We start from the raw sequence: 16,507 nt of genomic DNA on the forward strand, positions 1-16,507 counted from the left end.
AATAACAAAAAAATATTAAAAGAAATAGAAAGAAAAATAGTCGTCAGACTCTTGTTCCTGGGCCAAAAACGAGGAGAGCAGAAAAATCCTGTCACCTCGTCACGGACAAAAAGAACTAAGGGGCACGCTCGCGCGATGGGCAGGAAGTCATCCACGCATGCATGGTGCGCGTGATTCACGCACCAGAAGACTCTGGGCAAAACTTTTTATTTTTGCTTGAAAACTCTGCCGTTTCCTGGGCCGACGTGGACATCGACCCACATATGAGAACAAGCAGCCTGCTTGTCCTTGGAGAATCAATGTTACATTGGCCACCCTCCAATCTTCTGGTACCAAGCTTGATTTAAAAATAAATTATATATTACTAACAATAGTTCCCCAAGTTCATTTTTCAATTCTATCAGTACTCTGGGATATATAGCATCTGGTCCAGGAGATTTGCCACTCTTCAATTTGTCAAACTGCCCTATTACATCCTCCAGGTTTATAGAGATTTCATCCAGTTATTCCAACTCATCAGCTTTAAATACCATTTCTGGCACCGGTATCTCTCCCAAATCTTCCTCGATGAAGACTGAAGCAAAGAATTCATTTAATCTCTCTGCTATGGCTTTGTCTTCCCTGATTACACCCCCTTTTATCACTCGGTCATCTAGCGGTCCAACTGATTCTTTTGCCGGCTTCTTACTTGATTTGGACAAGGAATTTTACCTCCCTAGCATGCCCTGATGTTACATTTACCCAGTCAATATTGGGGTAAATGAAATCACCCATTATTATTGTGTTGCCCAGTTTGTTAGCATCCCTAATTTCCTGTAAAATCAAAGATTGTTCCTCACACATTCACCTAACTGCAATTTTATTTTATTGTCCCCCTGGAAATAGGACTGATGCTCAATCATTATTTACTGAATTTGTATCTAATATATGCTTAAATGCTCAAAATACTTCTACTAGGCAGAAGCGTTGAAGGCACTAACTTACACTTGAATGTATGCCATCCGGTCTAGGTGATTTACTACTCTTTATCAATTTGGCTCAGTACACCTTCCCAGTTCCTCTCCATCATCACCCTTGAAAACCAATTCCAGTACAGGCAGATCTCTTACATCTTCTTCCGTAAAGACAGATGCAAAAAATTCATTCAGTTTCTCTACTATGGCTTTGTCCTCTCTGAGCTCCCCTTTTGCTCTTTTGTGATCTAACGGTCCCACGGATTTCCTCACAGGCTTCTGATGTACCTGAAAATGTTTTACTGTGAGTTTTAGCCTCTGCGGCAAGTTTCTCTTCATATTCTTTTTTAGCCTTCTTTATTAGTGCTTTGCATCTGACTTGCCATTGCTTATGTTGCTTCTTATTTTCTTCATTTGGGACCTTTTTCCATTCTTTGAAGGACCATCTTTTGGCTGTAATGGTCTCTTTTGCTTCACCTTTTAACCCACGCTGGCTGACGTTTTCTCTTCTTTCCACCTTTGGAACTACACGGAATGCATCTGGACTGGGCTTCCAAGATGGTATTTTTGAATAACGTCCATGCCTGATTTAGTGTCCTAACCTTTGCAGCCGATCCTTTTAGTTTCTTTATAACCATTTTCCTCATTTTATTATAGTCGCCCTTTCGAAAATTAAATGCTGCTACAATAGATTTCCTTTGCGGTTTCATCTCAGATAGTAGCTCAAACTTGATTATGTTATCATCACTGTTTCCCAGGGGACCCAACACCGCCACCTCTCACATTATGCTCTGCACACCACAAAGGACCAGATCCAAAATGGCTCCCCCTATCGTCGGTTCCTGGACCAGCTGCTCCAAGAAGCAGCCATTTATTACATCTAGAAATTTCATCTCCCTGGCACTCCATGATGTAACATTTATTCAGTCAATATTGGGGTAATTGAAATCACTATTCACAAACAAACCTCTACACTGTTATTCTGTATCTCAAGAAGGGTCACAAAGAGCAATTCTATCAAAATTGGAGAAAAAAGACTTCAGAGACAACGAGAAACACACCCACTTGTAGGTGGCTCTCCATAATCATTAGTCATTAGAAAAAACTCCACCTTATTGTTCATCTTATACAAAATGAACAAAAAACTTTTTAGAGATACAGAATTTGACTTTGGAAAGCATGAAAAATGTTGTTGCATATAAGTCAATAACAAGTACTTATCTTGGGATCGATAAACAATATTCTTCTTGGATAGTTCGCCATCAGCAAGGAAGGAGTTGATATCTTGGATAGAGGTTATAAAATGATGTGTTTCCCCTGAAGCAGCCTATGGTTGTGAAACACGGAACCCCTGTCAGAATTGGTGAAACTTATTCCAAGAATATAGTTTATTGCTCCCAAGATATGTACATATTATTGACTTAAATGCAACAACATTTTTCATGCATTCCAAAGTCAAATTCTGTATCTCTAAAAAGTTTTTGGGTCATTTTGTATAAGATGAACAATAAGGTGGAATTTTTTTTACGACTAATGATTATGGAGAGCCACCTACATATATGAAGTTTTGCCTTACAAGTGGGTGTGTTTCTCGTCTCTGAAGTCTTTTTTCTCCACTTTTTTTGATAGAATTGCTCTTTATGACCCTTCTTGAGATACAGAATAACAGTGTAGAGGTTTGTTTGTGAATAGTGATTTTCAACTCTACAGATTCTTAGAGTGAGGGGTAATTGAAATCACTCATTATTATAGTGTTGCCCAATTTGCCAGCTTTCCTAATCTCTGTAAACATTTCTTCATCTGGCTGTTCGTTCTGTCCTCGTAGACGGTAGTACAGCCCTACAAGAATACTCCTTCTCTTCACACATGGAATTTCTGTCCATATTGATTCTATGCTGCTATCTGTGTCAGGTGAAAAGTTTATTTTATTTGACTCAATTCCCTCTTTAACATATAGCGCAACCCCTCCTCCAATTTGATCCTCCCTTTCATTGCGATACAATTTGTACCCTGTTAATGTAGTGTCCCATTGTTTGTCCTCTTTCCACTATGTCTCTGAGATGCCTATTACATCTACATCATCATTTACTGCTATATATTCTAACTCTCCCATCTTTTAGACTTCTAGCATTTGTATACAGGCACTTCAAACTGTGTTTTTTCCTTTGATCTACAAGCTGCTTAGAAGCTGAAGGGGATAATGTGCATCCTTTATCCTGCTCTCTCATTAAGCACATCTGGCATACTTTCAGCATTGTTGAAACCTCTCTACTGGGATTCCCTAAATATCCTATTTCAAAAGTATCCTTCAAGGATACTCCATGCCGAACCATACGCTCCTGGGTGACTGTTAGCTTCCCCCCCATTCCAGTTTAAAAGCTACTCTATCTTCTTTTTAAAAGTTAGCGCCAGCAACCTGGTTCTATCCCAGTTAAGGTGGAGCCCATTCTTTCGGAACAGTCTCCCCCTTTTCTCAGAATGTCACCTAATTCCTAACAAATCTAAATTCCTCATCCCTGAACCATCGTCTCAACCATGCATTGAGCCTTCAGTGCTCTGTCTGCCTTTTGGGCCCTGCACGTGGAATGAGGAGCACCTCTGAAAATGCGACCCTGGAGGATCTGGACTTCAGCTTTCTACCTAAGAGCCTAAATTTGGCTTCCATAACCTCCCTCCCACATTTTCCTATGTTGTTGTACCATGTACCAAGACAGCCAGCTCCTCTCCCGCAACTATCTAAGATCCTGTCTATGTGCTGCGTGAGGTCTGCCACCTTTGCTCCAGGCAGGCAAGTCACCAGGCGATCCTCACGTCCACAAGCCACCCAGCTATCTATGTGCCTAATGAACAAATCACCAACTACAACAGCTGTCCTAACCCTTTCCTCCTGGGCAGAAGTTCTTGGAGACATATCCTTGGTGCGAGAGGATAGTACATCCCCTGGTGGGCAGGTCCTGGCTACAGGAGTAGTTCCTACTTCACCAAGGTGATGGTCTCCTTCTAGGAAACCTCCCTCCTCCAAGGTAGCAAAGGGGCTGCCAGACTGAAGGTGGGACTTCTCTACAATATCCCTGTAGGTCTCTTCTACGTACCTCTCTGTCTCCCTCAGCTCCACCAAGTCTGCTACTCTAGCCTCAAGAGAACGGACCCATTCTCTGAGAGATAGGAGTTCTTTGCATCAGGCACATACATATAACTGCTCAGCAACTGGGAGATAATCATACATGTGACACAGTACTTCTGCGACAAGGTGCAGAAGATCAACCTCGAATTCACCACCAAGCCATCTCCTCCTCTTCACCCTATAACCCACTCCCTCAACCAACCAACCCAGGCCTCCTTCTCCTCTTTTCCTGATGTCACCGAAGAGGAAACCGCCCATCTTCTTTTCTCCTCCAAATACACCACCTGTTCCTCTGACCCCATCCCCACCAATTTGCTTAACACCATCTCTCCTACTGTCACCCCCCCCCCCATCTGTCATATCCTCAACCTCTCTCTCTCTCCACTGCAACTGTTCCTGACACCTTCAAGCATGCTGTAGTCACACCACTCCTCAAAAAACCATCACTTGACCCTATCTGTCCCTCCAACTACCGCCCCATTTCCCTCCTACCCTTCCTCTCCAAGATACTTGAACGCGCCGTTCACAGCCGTTGCCTGATTTTCTCTCCTCTCATGCCATCATCGATCCGCTTCAATCAGGCTTTCGCCCCCTACACTCAACAGAAACAGCACTATATAAAGTCTGTAATGACCTGTTCCTTGACAAATCCAAAGGTCACTACTCCATCCTCATCCTCCTCGACCTATCCGCCGCTTTTGACACTGTCAATCACAATTTACTTCTTGCCACACTGTCCTCATTTGGGTTCTAGGGCTCTGTCCTCTCCTGGTTCTTCTCTTATCTCTCCCACCGTACCTTCAGAGTTCATTCTCATGGTTCTTCCTCCACCCCCATCCCACTCTCTGTTGGAGTTCCTCAAGAATCTGTCCTCTGACCCCTTCTGTTTTCAATCTAAACCTCCTCCCTGGGCTCCCTGATCTCATCTCATGGTTTCCAATATCATCTTTATGCCGACGACACCCAGCTTTATCTCTCCACACCAGACATCACTGCGGAAACCCAGGCCAAAGTATCAGCCTGCTTATCCGACATTGCTGCCTGGATGTCCAACCGCCACCTGAAACTGAACATGGCCAAGACAGAGCTTATTGTCTTCCCACCCAAACCCACTTCTCCTTTCCCTCCACTCTCTATCTCAGTTGATAATACCCTCATCGTCCCCGTCTCATCTGCCCGCAACCTCGGAGTCATCTTCGACTCCTCCCTCTCCGTCTCTGCGCATATCCAGCAGATAGCCAAGACCTGTGGCTTCTTCCTCTATAACATTAGCAAAATTCGCCCTTTCCTCTCTGAGCACACCATCCGAACTCTCATCCACTCTCTCATTTCCTCTCGCCTTGACTACTGCAACCTACTCCTCACTGGCCTCCCACTTAGCCATCTATCCCCCCTTCAGTCTGTTCAGAACTCTGCTGCACGTCTTATCTTCCGCCTGGACCGATATAATCATATCACCCCTCTCCTCAAGTCACTTCACTGGCTTCCAATTAGGTACCGCATACAGTTCAAGCTTCTCCTACTAACCTACAAATGCACTCGATCTGCAGCCCCTCCTTACCTCTCTACCCTCATCTCCCCTTACGTTCCTACCTGTAACCTCCGCTCTCAAGACAAATCCCTCCTTTCAGTACCCTTCTCCACCACCGCCAACTCCAGGCTCCGCCCTTTCTGCCTCGCCTCACCCCATGCATGGAACAAACTCCCTGAGCCCTTACGCCAGGCCCCCTCCCTGCCCATCTTCAAATCCTTGCTCAAAGCCCACCTCTTCAATGTTGCCTTCGGCACCTAACCACTATACCTCTATTCAGGAAATCTAGACTACCCCTACTTGACATGCCCCAAATTGACATTTCGTCCTTTAGATTGTAAGCTCCTTTGAGCAGGGACTATCCTTCTTTGTTAAACTGTACAGCGCTGCGTAACCCTAGTAGCACTCTAGAAATGTTAAGTAGTAGTAGTAGTAGCAACTGGGAGATAATCATACATGTGACACAGTACAAAAGACTGGATAGCACTCCTCTCGCTGTTGGACTGCTGACCCCATCTTAGTATTTTTGAGTTTTTCAATAATTTAAAACTTGCTAAGGTATTAATGATATTAGCCTATTATAAAAATGTCTTTAGTTTATATGGTATATTGTGTGATTTGTTAGTCTTTTCTTCTTTGGAAGTAATGGAATGTAATTAAAACTCTGTAAGACCACTCCTTGCTTGTTATCCTAATTACAATAACTGACTATAAATGAAGAATTGTGCCAGGGGTGGCCGGGTGTCAGGGAGGGTGGGAGGGACGAAGTCTAAACTAGGTCCTGCAGTGCCTGTTAATGCTGTGGTACAAGGTTAAAGTTTTAAAACTAGGGGGAAAAGAGTATGGATATTAGTTGATAGAGTTTGTTTTTTATATATATATATATATTTTTTCTGCCTATCACTAACCTACAATTCCTCCTTTAAACCCCAAGTTCCCAAAGCACAAGGCAAAATAATGTTCACTTACCAGAGAAATGTCCTCTTCGCTTAGAACTTCTCAGAAAGAAAGTTAAGTGGGACCTTACCTCTTTATATAGTTTTGAATCTCAAGGGTCTGCTTCAAACAGACCTTTTCAAGCTAACTCAGTAATCAGGTTGCCCTTAGTAGCCGCTGTAAATGTTCTACTTCCTCACACCTTAATTAACACCTAATTTATGTCAGTGGCAATGCTACCTCTACAGCAACCAAAGAACAGAAAATAATGTCTTTAAGAACAAGATTTGAGCCTTCCTATTTATCATTTAAAGTACTTTGGCTGTTAAGTTTCTACCTATAGAAAAAGTTTCACTTTGAAACTATTTTCCTATCTTCTCATAACTCATTCTAGGGTCTCCTGTTTGTCATTTTTCTTTTTCTTTGTGATCTTCTTCATCTCTTCCAGTACATCCATGGCAGACAATATTTTCCATTCAGCTTTCTTCTGTTTTGCTGTGACTATGTCCACTCAGATCTAATTCATTCTTAGTATCTAGACATGAACCCCCCTCCCCTTTTTTATCTGCATCTACCTACGGATTTTCACTTATGCCCTCTCCTTATGCTTCTCTAATTCCCTAATCTGTCACCAACTCTTCCCTCTCCCCTCCAGCCATACATCTCCTGTCTGTGGGACTCTCTCTGTTTCCTGTTATCTATGTGTCATCTTGTCTCTATCTCTTTTCCCTCTCTCCAGTCCTGTAGCATCTTTTCACTCTCTCCTCTGTCATGTGTCTTCTCCCCCCCCAGTCATGCAGCCTCTCCTCTCCCACCCGTCCAACCAGCATCTCTTCTCCTCCCCAGTCATGCAGCATCTCTTCTCTCCTCTATCCAGAATCTTCTGTTTTTGTGTCTGCCTACCTGCCATATAGCATCTCCCCCCTCTCTCTCTCTCTCTCTCCCTCCCCCTCCTGGCCATAAAAGGATCTCCTCTGTATCTCTCTTTTGCCCCCAATGAACATGAACATTGCCCCTCTGTTTCTCTCATCCTCTATCATGTAACATTGCCTCTCTCTTTCTTCCTCCAATTTAAAATTGTCCCTCTGTTTCTCTCTCAGTGCCCATTGCTTCTCTCTCTTTCTTCCCCCATATAACATCACCCTTCTATCTCTCATCATCCGGCATCCACTATTGCCCCATCTCTTTCACCGCCCCCTCCATCCAGCATTGCCTATCTATCCCCGTCCAATAGTCCTGTCTCTCTCTTTCCCTATCCCTCAGCATGCAGCATTGACCATCCCCTTACCCCACAATCACTCCATCTCTTTTTCTCCCTCTCCCCTCTTACCCCACAATCGCTCCATCTCATTCTCTCCCTCCCCACACCCACATGACTCATTTGTTCACACCTCCTCCAGGCTGCAGCCTGCCTGAATCTAGGGCAGCAACACCAATTAAAACTGCCAGATTCCCTTCCCTTCCCTGCTGCTATTTGCCTGACTAGGTGAACAAAAACAAAAAGAACCCAAGTTACATCATGGGGAGGGAGGAGGAAGGAAACTGACAAAGGTGCGCACAGGGCTCTGCCTCTCCACATGGATTCATTTCATTTACGCTCACTTAGTCGGGCAGACAGCGACAGGAAAGGAAATGAAGGTGAAAGCTGGCAGTTCCTATTTGGTGTTGCTGCCATGGGCTCAGACAGAAGAGCATGTGGAGCAGGAAGGGTAAGCTAACGGTTGGGGCTGGGGAGGCTTAGCTTCCCCATGCCTCTTATACATGGCACCTATGGTGCCATTCACAACCAACCCAGATAAGAATAGCTTGTTTGGGAGGGGCAATGCCCCCCTCACCCCCCAAAACCTTGCCCATGCTAGGCACCCTCCCATCCATCTACTCCAATTGTTTCCTCCTCTCTCCTCCTGTAAATCTCCTGAGACACTGCTAGAATATAGGGAGGGGGGAGAGACTTTACCTTTCTCGTGTCTTTCTTTCCTCAAGTGGTAAATAACCAACACAACCAGTGAACCACACGGGATTATCACAGACAACAGAAGGATGGAGAGAGAGACCATCCAACGGGAAACACGCTGGAAAAATATGCCTGAAAAAGAAATGAAACCAGATGATATGAACTTTAAATAGAATATCACAATCCGTATTTGAGAATTCCTAATCTGAAAATGGAAATATACCAGAGGAATCAAATAAAGAAATGTTCACCTGGGAAAGAGGGAAGAGATGGTAACAACCTTCTCTGGATCCAATTCTAGAAGGTGCTGCCAGTTTCATAATATTACATCTCAATCACATGAACACTTTATGTTACTGAAGCTTATTTTTGTGACTTTGACTGACCTGCTACAGAAATCGATGATTCTCTCTCATGGTTCTTTACAGTGTTTCTAATATGACAGGTAATCTTGTCATATTGATTTGTTCTCATAAGTAGGGAAGTTTTGATGTTGAACAGACCGTTCTGCCTTTGTAATTCTGTTTCAGATGCTGGTATCGGACTCTGTCCAACTTCTTGTCTCCAGGTCACTTCAGGCTGTGGATACCATCCTGCAGATTCACACAGGATCCTTATCCCTCTGTCCTGATAGTCATTCACAGACATTGAAAGAATGCTGCCCAGACCTAAAGGAAAACAACATCTATCTGTCAGAATATTAGAGATTCATTTTGATAGTGAAATATTGAAGTGATGGTGATTTTTCCTTCTGCTGCTGATGGAGAACAGGCCCAGAAATCTGGATCACCAGGAAAAATGTAGAAATATCAGAAGTCCAAAATACTGAAGCCAGTCCAGACAGTTATTCCCACTATCATACCAGTAGCATAGCCAGACTGCCAATTTTGAGTGGTCCTGAGCACAAAGTGGGTGGGCACAAATCTTTCTCTATGCCCCATCCTCTCCATGCTTTCCATCCCCATCCCTCAGTTGAAGACCTCCTCCTCCAATAGTCAGAGCTCTTACCTAGCTCAGCGATCAGTTGCACTGTCCCTGAGCCATCACTATTGCTACCAGCAAACTGTTCATGCTTAGTTTTTGCGCATTGTGAAAACTGAGTATATTCAGTATGTCAGCCGTGGCCCAGGGACATTGGCACTGACTGCTGAACTTTCTAGGAGTTCTGTCTGCTGGAGGAGGAAGACTTCAGCTGGCGGGGCATGGGGATCCTTGCCAGACAGATAAAAGGTGCATTGCTACTGGGTGGGCCGAACCAGAGTGGGTGGGCCCTTGCCCACATAGGCCACCTGTGGCGACACCACTGCAACAAAGTAATGAGGCCACAATTTTACTTAGTTTCATTTTGGAAGCAGAAATTAAACTACATGGCATAACGGAGAATAACTCTTATTCCCCTGGCTGAAATAAGTACTTTTTAAAAACGTATACATACATTTCAGCTGGGTGAATCAAGATGTGAACTATGGAGATTACAGAATGTAGAAATTGCTTTTCATCTAGAGATGCTTACATATCTATAATATGAATAGGGGAATAAAGAAGGGAGACTGTTAGCTCACGAATTAAAAGTTAAAATGGGCCAACAAATGTTTTAGAAATTAAAGAGAGTGATGGTGGTGGAGATATGGTACATTAAAATGAGAAGATTAAACAAGCATTTAAGAAGTTTTATGAAACTTTGCATCAGAGTGAAGTGTAGGTGAGAGAATAGCAGGTTGCTGATTTTCCGGAGAAATGTCTCTTACCATCAACTCAATGAGGAGACTAGACAAGGCTTAGATAGGATGATTTCCGAAGAGGAGGTAAGGAAAGCTATCCAAACTCGCAATATGGGCAAAGCTCCAGGCCTAAGTGGCTACATGGTAAAGATCTACAAGACCTGTAGTGCTAGCTTGATACCCAGACTCACCAAGGTATTCAATTAAATTTTGCAGAATGGCTGCATACAAGAGTCCATGGAAATAATGGTCCTGCCAAAGCCAGGAAAAAAAATCCCAGTGTGATGCCAAGCTTTGTGCAAGGTTATTGGCAGATAGATTACTGAAGGGTTAATCTATGTAGATCAGTTGGACTTTATTATCCAAAGGCAGGTGGGTGACAACATTCGTAAAATACTGAACCTGATCTGGAAGGCTTTGAGAGATGGCTACCCATACATGCTGCTGGCAGTTGACGTTAAGAAAGTGTTTGATAGAGAGGGATGGGGGTTCAGTTCTGAGTCCTCCAGATAGTGCAAATTGGGCAGACTTTTAAAGGGCATATGAGCCCTTTATCTGGAACTGAAAGCACAGATTAGGATTCATGGCAGGCCATACAGAAAGCTTGTGCTTCTCATTGGCCATTGAACCGTTAACATCTTATGTGAAAGCTAATGGGGGGGGGACATTCTGGAATTTCAGGAGGCAGGCCATGTCTTTAAGATTAAACATTTTGCAGATGACATTGTCATCATCATTAGCTATCCATGGTTAATATTGCCTGTTTTTATGGATGAGATCAAGAGATATACAGAATAACGGGATAAATTGGAAGACGGTCATGGATGAAGAGTATGTATAGGATTTGAAGGAGTTGTTTCCTTTTAAATAGGTGCAGTCCCCCATCAAATATCTGAGTTTTTATGTAACCAAGGAATGCAGGCAGCTAGGGAAAATGAATTATGAGCTCACCATGAAGATCATTGGTCATGACCTCGATAGATGGGATCGAGTGAGGCTCCAAGAATCTTGAACTTGTTTATTACTGTACCAGTGAGGCTGCCAGATAAATTCTTTATGAAATAGCAGAAACAGATTTTTGATTTCATTTGGAACAGGAGACCACCAAGAGTGACAAGGGGAGTGTTATATCTGGGGAAAGAACAAAGAGGAGTGTTTAGAGAAATATTGTATAGGAGACCAGCTGAAAGTGTTCTTTGATTTGGAGGTGGAGGCTAGACTAGCAAGATATTGGGTAGAGCTGGAAAAAGATGAGTTTGGAGGAATCTCTATTAAGGATGTAATTTGATTCGGATCAGGCGGGCTTCGTGCCAGGCCGATATGCATCTTCCAATATTATTAGAGCCTTGACAGTGTTGCAGAAAGGGGGGGGGGGGGGGCAAACCCAGAGATGCGATCATTACAAGTTTGGATACGGAAAAAGCATGTGATAAGATCTTGTGGGACTATCTATTTTGGGTGTTACCGCAATTTGGTATCATGGGAGCTTTCTTAGGAGGAATCTGCGCTTTATATAGCCATCCCACAGCTCAGATATTAATAAATGGAGCATTGTCATCTGTCTTTTCCTTAAAGCGGGGCACGCGGCAAGGGTGCCCGCTCTCCCCGATGCTATTTGTGCTGTCCTTAGAACCCTTTGCTATCAAAATTCGACAGACGGACAAAGTTCAGGGAGCTATTTAGTGATTGATAATACGAGTGCTCCAGCAGCTCTATTGAGTCCCTAATTGTATAATATTATTAAAAAACTGTGCCACAGATGGAGAGATTTGCCCCTTTCTTTATTGGGGCGTGTAGCGTTAGCAAAAATGGTTATGTTGCCCAAGATTCTATACCCCTTACAAATGATGCCATTTTGGATAACACGGAAAGATGAACTATACTATAAGGGGTTTATTGGTACTTTTCTTTGGGCAGGAAAGCGGGCCAGGATAAGTTTTGCTAAATTGACGCTTGCTAGGAATAAGGGAGGATTAAATCTTCCGGACCTGCGGTTATACAATGTGGCAGCGCTACTTAGGTGGATTTTTGAGCTCCATTCTGGGTCTGCTAAATATGCCCCAAAAGATATCTGGCAAGGTGAGGTGCTGCCGTATTCGGTGTTTAATAGTTTACAAGTACAGGGAAGCTCGAAAGGAGACCTCCAGTGTTTGCTTCAGCCTCTGAGAAAGGCCTGGAATTGGTGGCGGGGTGGACTGGAAAAGGCCACAGGACCATATCCGTTTCTGACAGTAGAAGATAACCCCTCATTTCCAGCGGGTCAGGGGGCGTCGCGGTTCAAAGTGTGGACCAAGAATGGGTGTCGTTATGTGGGACATTTTACGGTTGAGGGACAGGGGATATTCCCCACATTTGAGCAAGCTCGGAATTCTTGGAGCTTGGGTCAGGAAGATTATTTCCCTTTTCTTCAATTGAAGCACTATTGTGCGACCTTGTCTTCTAGGAAAGAGGGGGGGCCTAGTTTTTCGCGGCTGGATAAGATGTTTTGTCAGATGCTGAACGCTGCAAACAAATTGGCGGTATGGTATTCTATAGGAAGGGAGCAAAAGGAGGACTTCTTCATTGCTGGCCTGGCAAAATGGTGGGGTGAACAAGTGGGGGAGGAAATCATGGGTAACATGTTGGCAACCTACTTTGCAGCGTTATTTAAAATGACAACTAGTGCAAATTTGCAGGAGATGCAGTTTCGGTTGCTACATGGTGCTTTTATAACAAGAGAGAAAGGAAAGCAGATGGGGCTTTGGGAAGATGACACTTGCATAAGATGTAAACACAGTAAAGGCACCTTAGTACATACCTTTTTGGAGTGTACTGAGTTGTATGTATTCTGGAAAGGGGTGCAGCAAGTGTTGGAGCATTTGTTGGCACAGGCTGTTGGGGGATGAGTCTCAGTTGCGTGAACAGGGGTTGCAGCCATCTCAGGTCCGGTTTGTATGTGTAGCGCTGATGCTGGCACGAAAAACGGTATTAGCACACTGGATTTTGGAAGACCCGCCGGCTATCAACCAGTGATGGACTAGAATGCTGCAGATGGCTAGATGGGAAACGGAACACAGTAAGTCCACTGGAGGGAGAGGTCAGGCATATGGTTCTTTATGGAAGCTGTTTGAGGTACTGTACTCTGCAAAGAAGGCATCTCCAGGAGCGGGGAGGGGGGTGGGGGTTAGACGGGTATAGACTAAAAAGTTAGAGGGAAGGGCAGAGGAGATATATATATGTTTAAAATGGCCTCATTTTGAAAGTTGTATTATGTTAAGGTTATACAATAAGGTTTGTTAGCTGACACATGTAGTCAATGTATTCATTGTATTCATAGGTTTTTATCGGCTGCTAGATATTGGAAATAGTTGGCTTCATTGAGCCGGAATGTGATGTTCAAATGTTACATGTCTTTTCTTCTAATAATAAAGATATTTAAAAAAAAAAAAGGGATGTAATTTGATTAGATCACATGAGAAGCACAGTAAAGGGAGTGGATAACCCTTTATTGACACAACTCTGCTGGTATGGAAAAAGATAAATAAGGATCTGTTATAGGGAAAAGAGTAACTACATTAGCCCCACTTTATGGTAATGATCACTTCCCAAAACACCAAAGATACCGCACCACATTTCGGTACAGTCATTGTACCGAAACATGTGTTGTAAAATACAGAATCATGTATAAAAAAATATATAAAACGTAAACCAAATATGTTAAAAAGTGTACTAAATCAAAAAATCAAAACCCCCCCTCCTTCCAAATGTCAATCTTGAGTTTTTTTTGTTTTTTCTATTTTTGTTTTACAGTAACTCTTCAATGTATAGTCTCTCTTGAGGGAGCAGGTGAAAGGCAAAAGGCGTTAAACATAAAAGTGGAATCACATCTGCATAATCTATCAGCTCATCAGACCCCAACAGGCACCCATTTCACAAATGCTTTCTCAAGGGATCTGAGCTAGTGCAGACATGATTATGATCCACTGTCCGTATGCGCCGCCATGGGGTGGGTGGGCTAGAACATGGCGGCGCATACAGACAGTGGATCAGAATCATGTCTGCACTAGCTCAGATCCCTTGAGAAAGCATTTGTGAAAAAACAAAAAAACTCAAGATTGACATTTGGAAGGAGGGGGGTTTTGTCAATGGTTATATGAGTCACAAGAGGGCATCACCCATATGTTGGGTTGATTGAAAAAAAATCACATGCCAGTCCCTGTGACATTATGAGACTCTTTCTCCCCCTGTTATCAAATTAAGAGTAAGACTTGAGTGAACTACTTGTCTATATCTCATATTAAGCAACCTACAAGTTGAGCAGCCCTGCAAGGATTCCACCTGCTCCTCTCATGCCCATGCCCATCATCAACACCCCATTCAACCAGGTGGCTATGGACTTCATGGGACTACTTGAGCAAACAACCTGTGGCAACAAGTACATCTTAGTTATTTGGATTATGCCTCCTTCTACCCAAAGGCCAATGCACTGTGGAGGAGGAGGAGCAGCCTAGTGGTTAAGGTGGTGGACTTTGGTCCTGGGGAACTGAAGAACTGAGTTCAATTCCCAGCACAGGCAGCTCCTTGTGACTCTGGGCAAGTCACTCAACCCTCCATTGCCCACCGCATTGAGCCTGCCATGAGTGGGAAAGCACAGGGTATAAATGTAACAAAATAAAAAATATGAAGATTACCACTGTGGCCAATGCCCACATGGGAAGGAAAGGGACAGGATTTGATATACCACCTTTCCATGGTTACAATCAAAGCAGTTTACATATTATATACAAATACTTATTTTTTATACTTAGGGCAATGGAGTTGCAGTGGGAATTAAAACTCATTTCCCTGGTTCTCAAGCTCCTGCAGTAACCATTAGGCTACTCCACTCCCACTGAGATCCTGACTGACCAGGGCATAACGTTTATGTCTTGAGTCATAAAGCAAGTGTGTGTCTTGCAAAATGTAAAGACCTTGTGGACATCAATATATCATCCAGAGACAGATGATCTGGTAGAATGCTTTAACAAGACTCTCAAGCAAAAGCTGAAAAAATGTGTGGCTGAACACAGGAAGACCTGGGATACCCTGCACCCATATATACTATTTGTTGTCTGGGAGGTGCTCCAGAATAAAAAAAAAAACAATAGGGCAGACAATCCGCAAGATCCAATATGGTAAAAGCAAAGAAGCAGATCTGAAGAAAATTTTATATTTAAAAGGATTTCATTTACTGAGGGACCCTTACCATGCCCCAATCTGGAGCTACTACTGGCCCAATGCGGGCACCGGCAGTAGTTACACCCCCAGCGTATGGCATTTCCTGCACTAGTAGAAATATTTGAAAAATATTTCCATATGGGGTTACCTAGTGGTAACTGGGCAGTGAGGAAGGTGTACTGGAACTCATGCACACAATAGCAAGAAAAGCATACTGGAACCCACTCACACAACAGTGGAGAAGGTGTGCTGGAACTCACTCACACAAAAGTGGGGAGGGTGGGTTAGGACTCGCTCACATAATAGCAAGAAGAGCATACTAGAACCCACTCACACAACATTGAGGAAGGTGGGAAACGTCTCACTCACACAGTTGCAAGGAAAGTGCAAAGGGTCGGAGCCAGGAAAACCAAGACACCTGGGCAGATATATGGAACAAACACAAGCCTCAAACACAGCCAAAAGCTAATGACATAGAGGCCATGAAGCAGAGCCCTGGTCAAGGTAAAGTGCCCTGGTCAAGGCAAAGTACTTCTTGGAATCCCAAGTCATCCTGCCACGCCAACCTCCATGGTACCTGCTGAGCGTCACCTGTGCAAACTAGTCAGAGGATATAAAGGGGAAGAAACAATATGACAAGGTGACGGCCATGGCCAGAAGGATGCTAGGCTGCATAGAGAGGAGCCAGCAGAAGAAAGGAGGTGTTGATGCCCCTCTACAAGTCATTGGTGAGGCCCCACTTGGAGTATTGTGTTCAGTTTTGGAGGCAGTATCTTGCTAAAGAAGTAAAAAGACTGGAAGCGGTGCACAGAAAACCTACAAAAACGGTATGGGATTTGCGTTGCAAACCGTACGAGGAGAGAGTCGCCAACCTGAACAGGTACATCTTGGAGGAAAGGAGAAACAGAGGTGACATGATACAGATGTTCAAATATTTGAAAGGTATTAATCCACAAATGAGCCTTTTCCGGAGATGGGAAGGCAGTAGAACTAGAGGACATGAATTGAGGTTGAAGGGGGGCAGACTCAGGAGTAATGTCAGGAAGTATTTTTTCACAGAAAGGGTAGTGGATACATGGAATGCCCTCCCGC

General features: G+C 43.7%; 1 protein-coding gene across 7 annotated transcripts in view; it reads right to left on the minus strand.

Moving 5' to 3' along the window:
- LOC115466340 (butyrophilin subfamily 1 member A1-like) overlaps positions 1–16,507 on the minus strand; it is a 331,994-nt gene that overhangs the window by 272,792 nt on the left and 42,695 nt on the right. For all 7 annotated transcript variants that reach the window (XM_030197528.1, XM_030197527.1, XM_030197526.1 and 4 more), the window contains exons 4-5: positions 8,885–9,166; positions 8,502–8,630 (exon numbers count right to left, since the gene is read on the minus strand). In XM_030197528.1, coding sequence (XP_030053388.1) covers positions 8,502–8,630; positions 8,885–9,166 — 411 coding nt within the window. The remainder of the gene's footprint in view (positions 1–8,501; positions 8,631–8,884; positions 9,167–16,507) is intronic.

Source organism: Microcaecilia unicolor, chromosome 3 (genome assembly GCF_901765095.1).
Source record: "Microcaecilia unicolor chromosome 3, aMicUni1.1, whole genome shotgun sequence".
Lineage (NCBI taxonomy): Eukaryota > Metazoa > Chordata > Amphibia > Gymnophiona > Siphonopidae > Microcaecilia > Microcaecilia unicolor.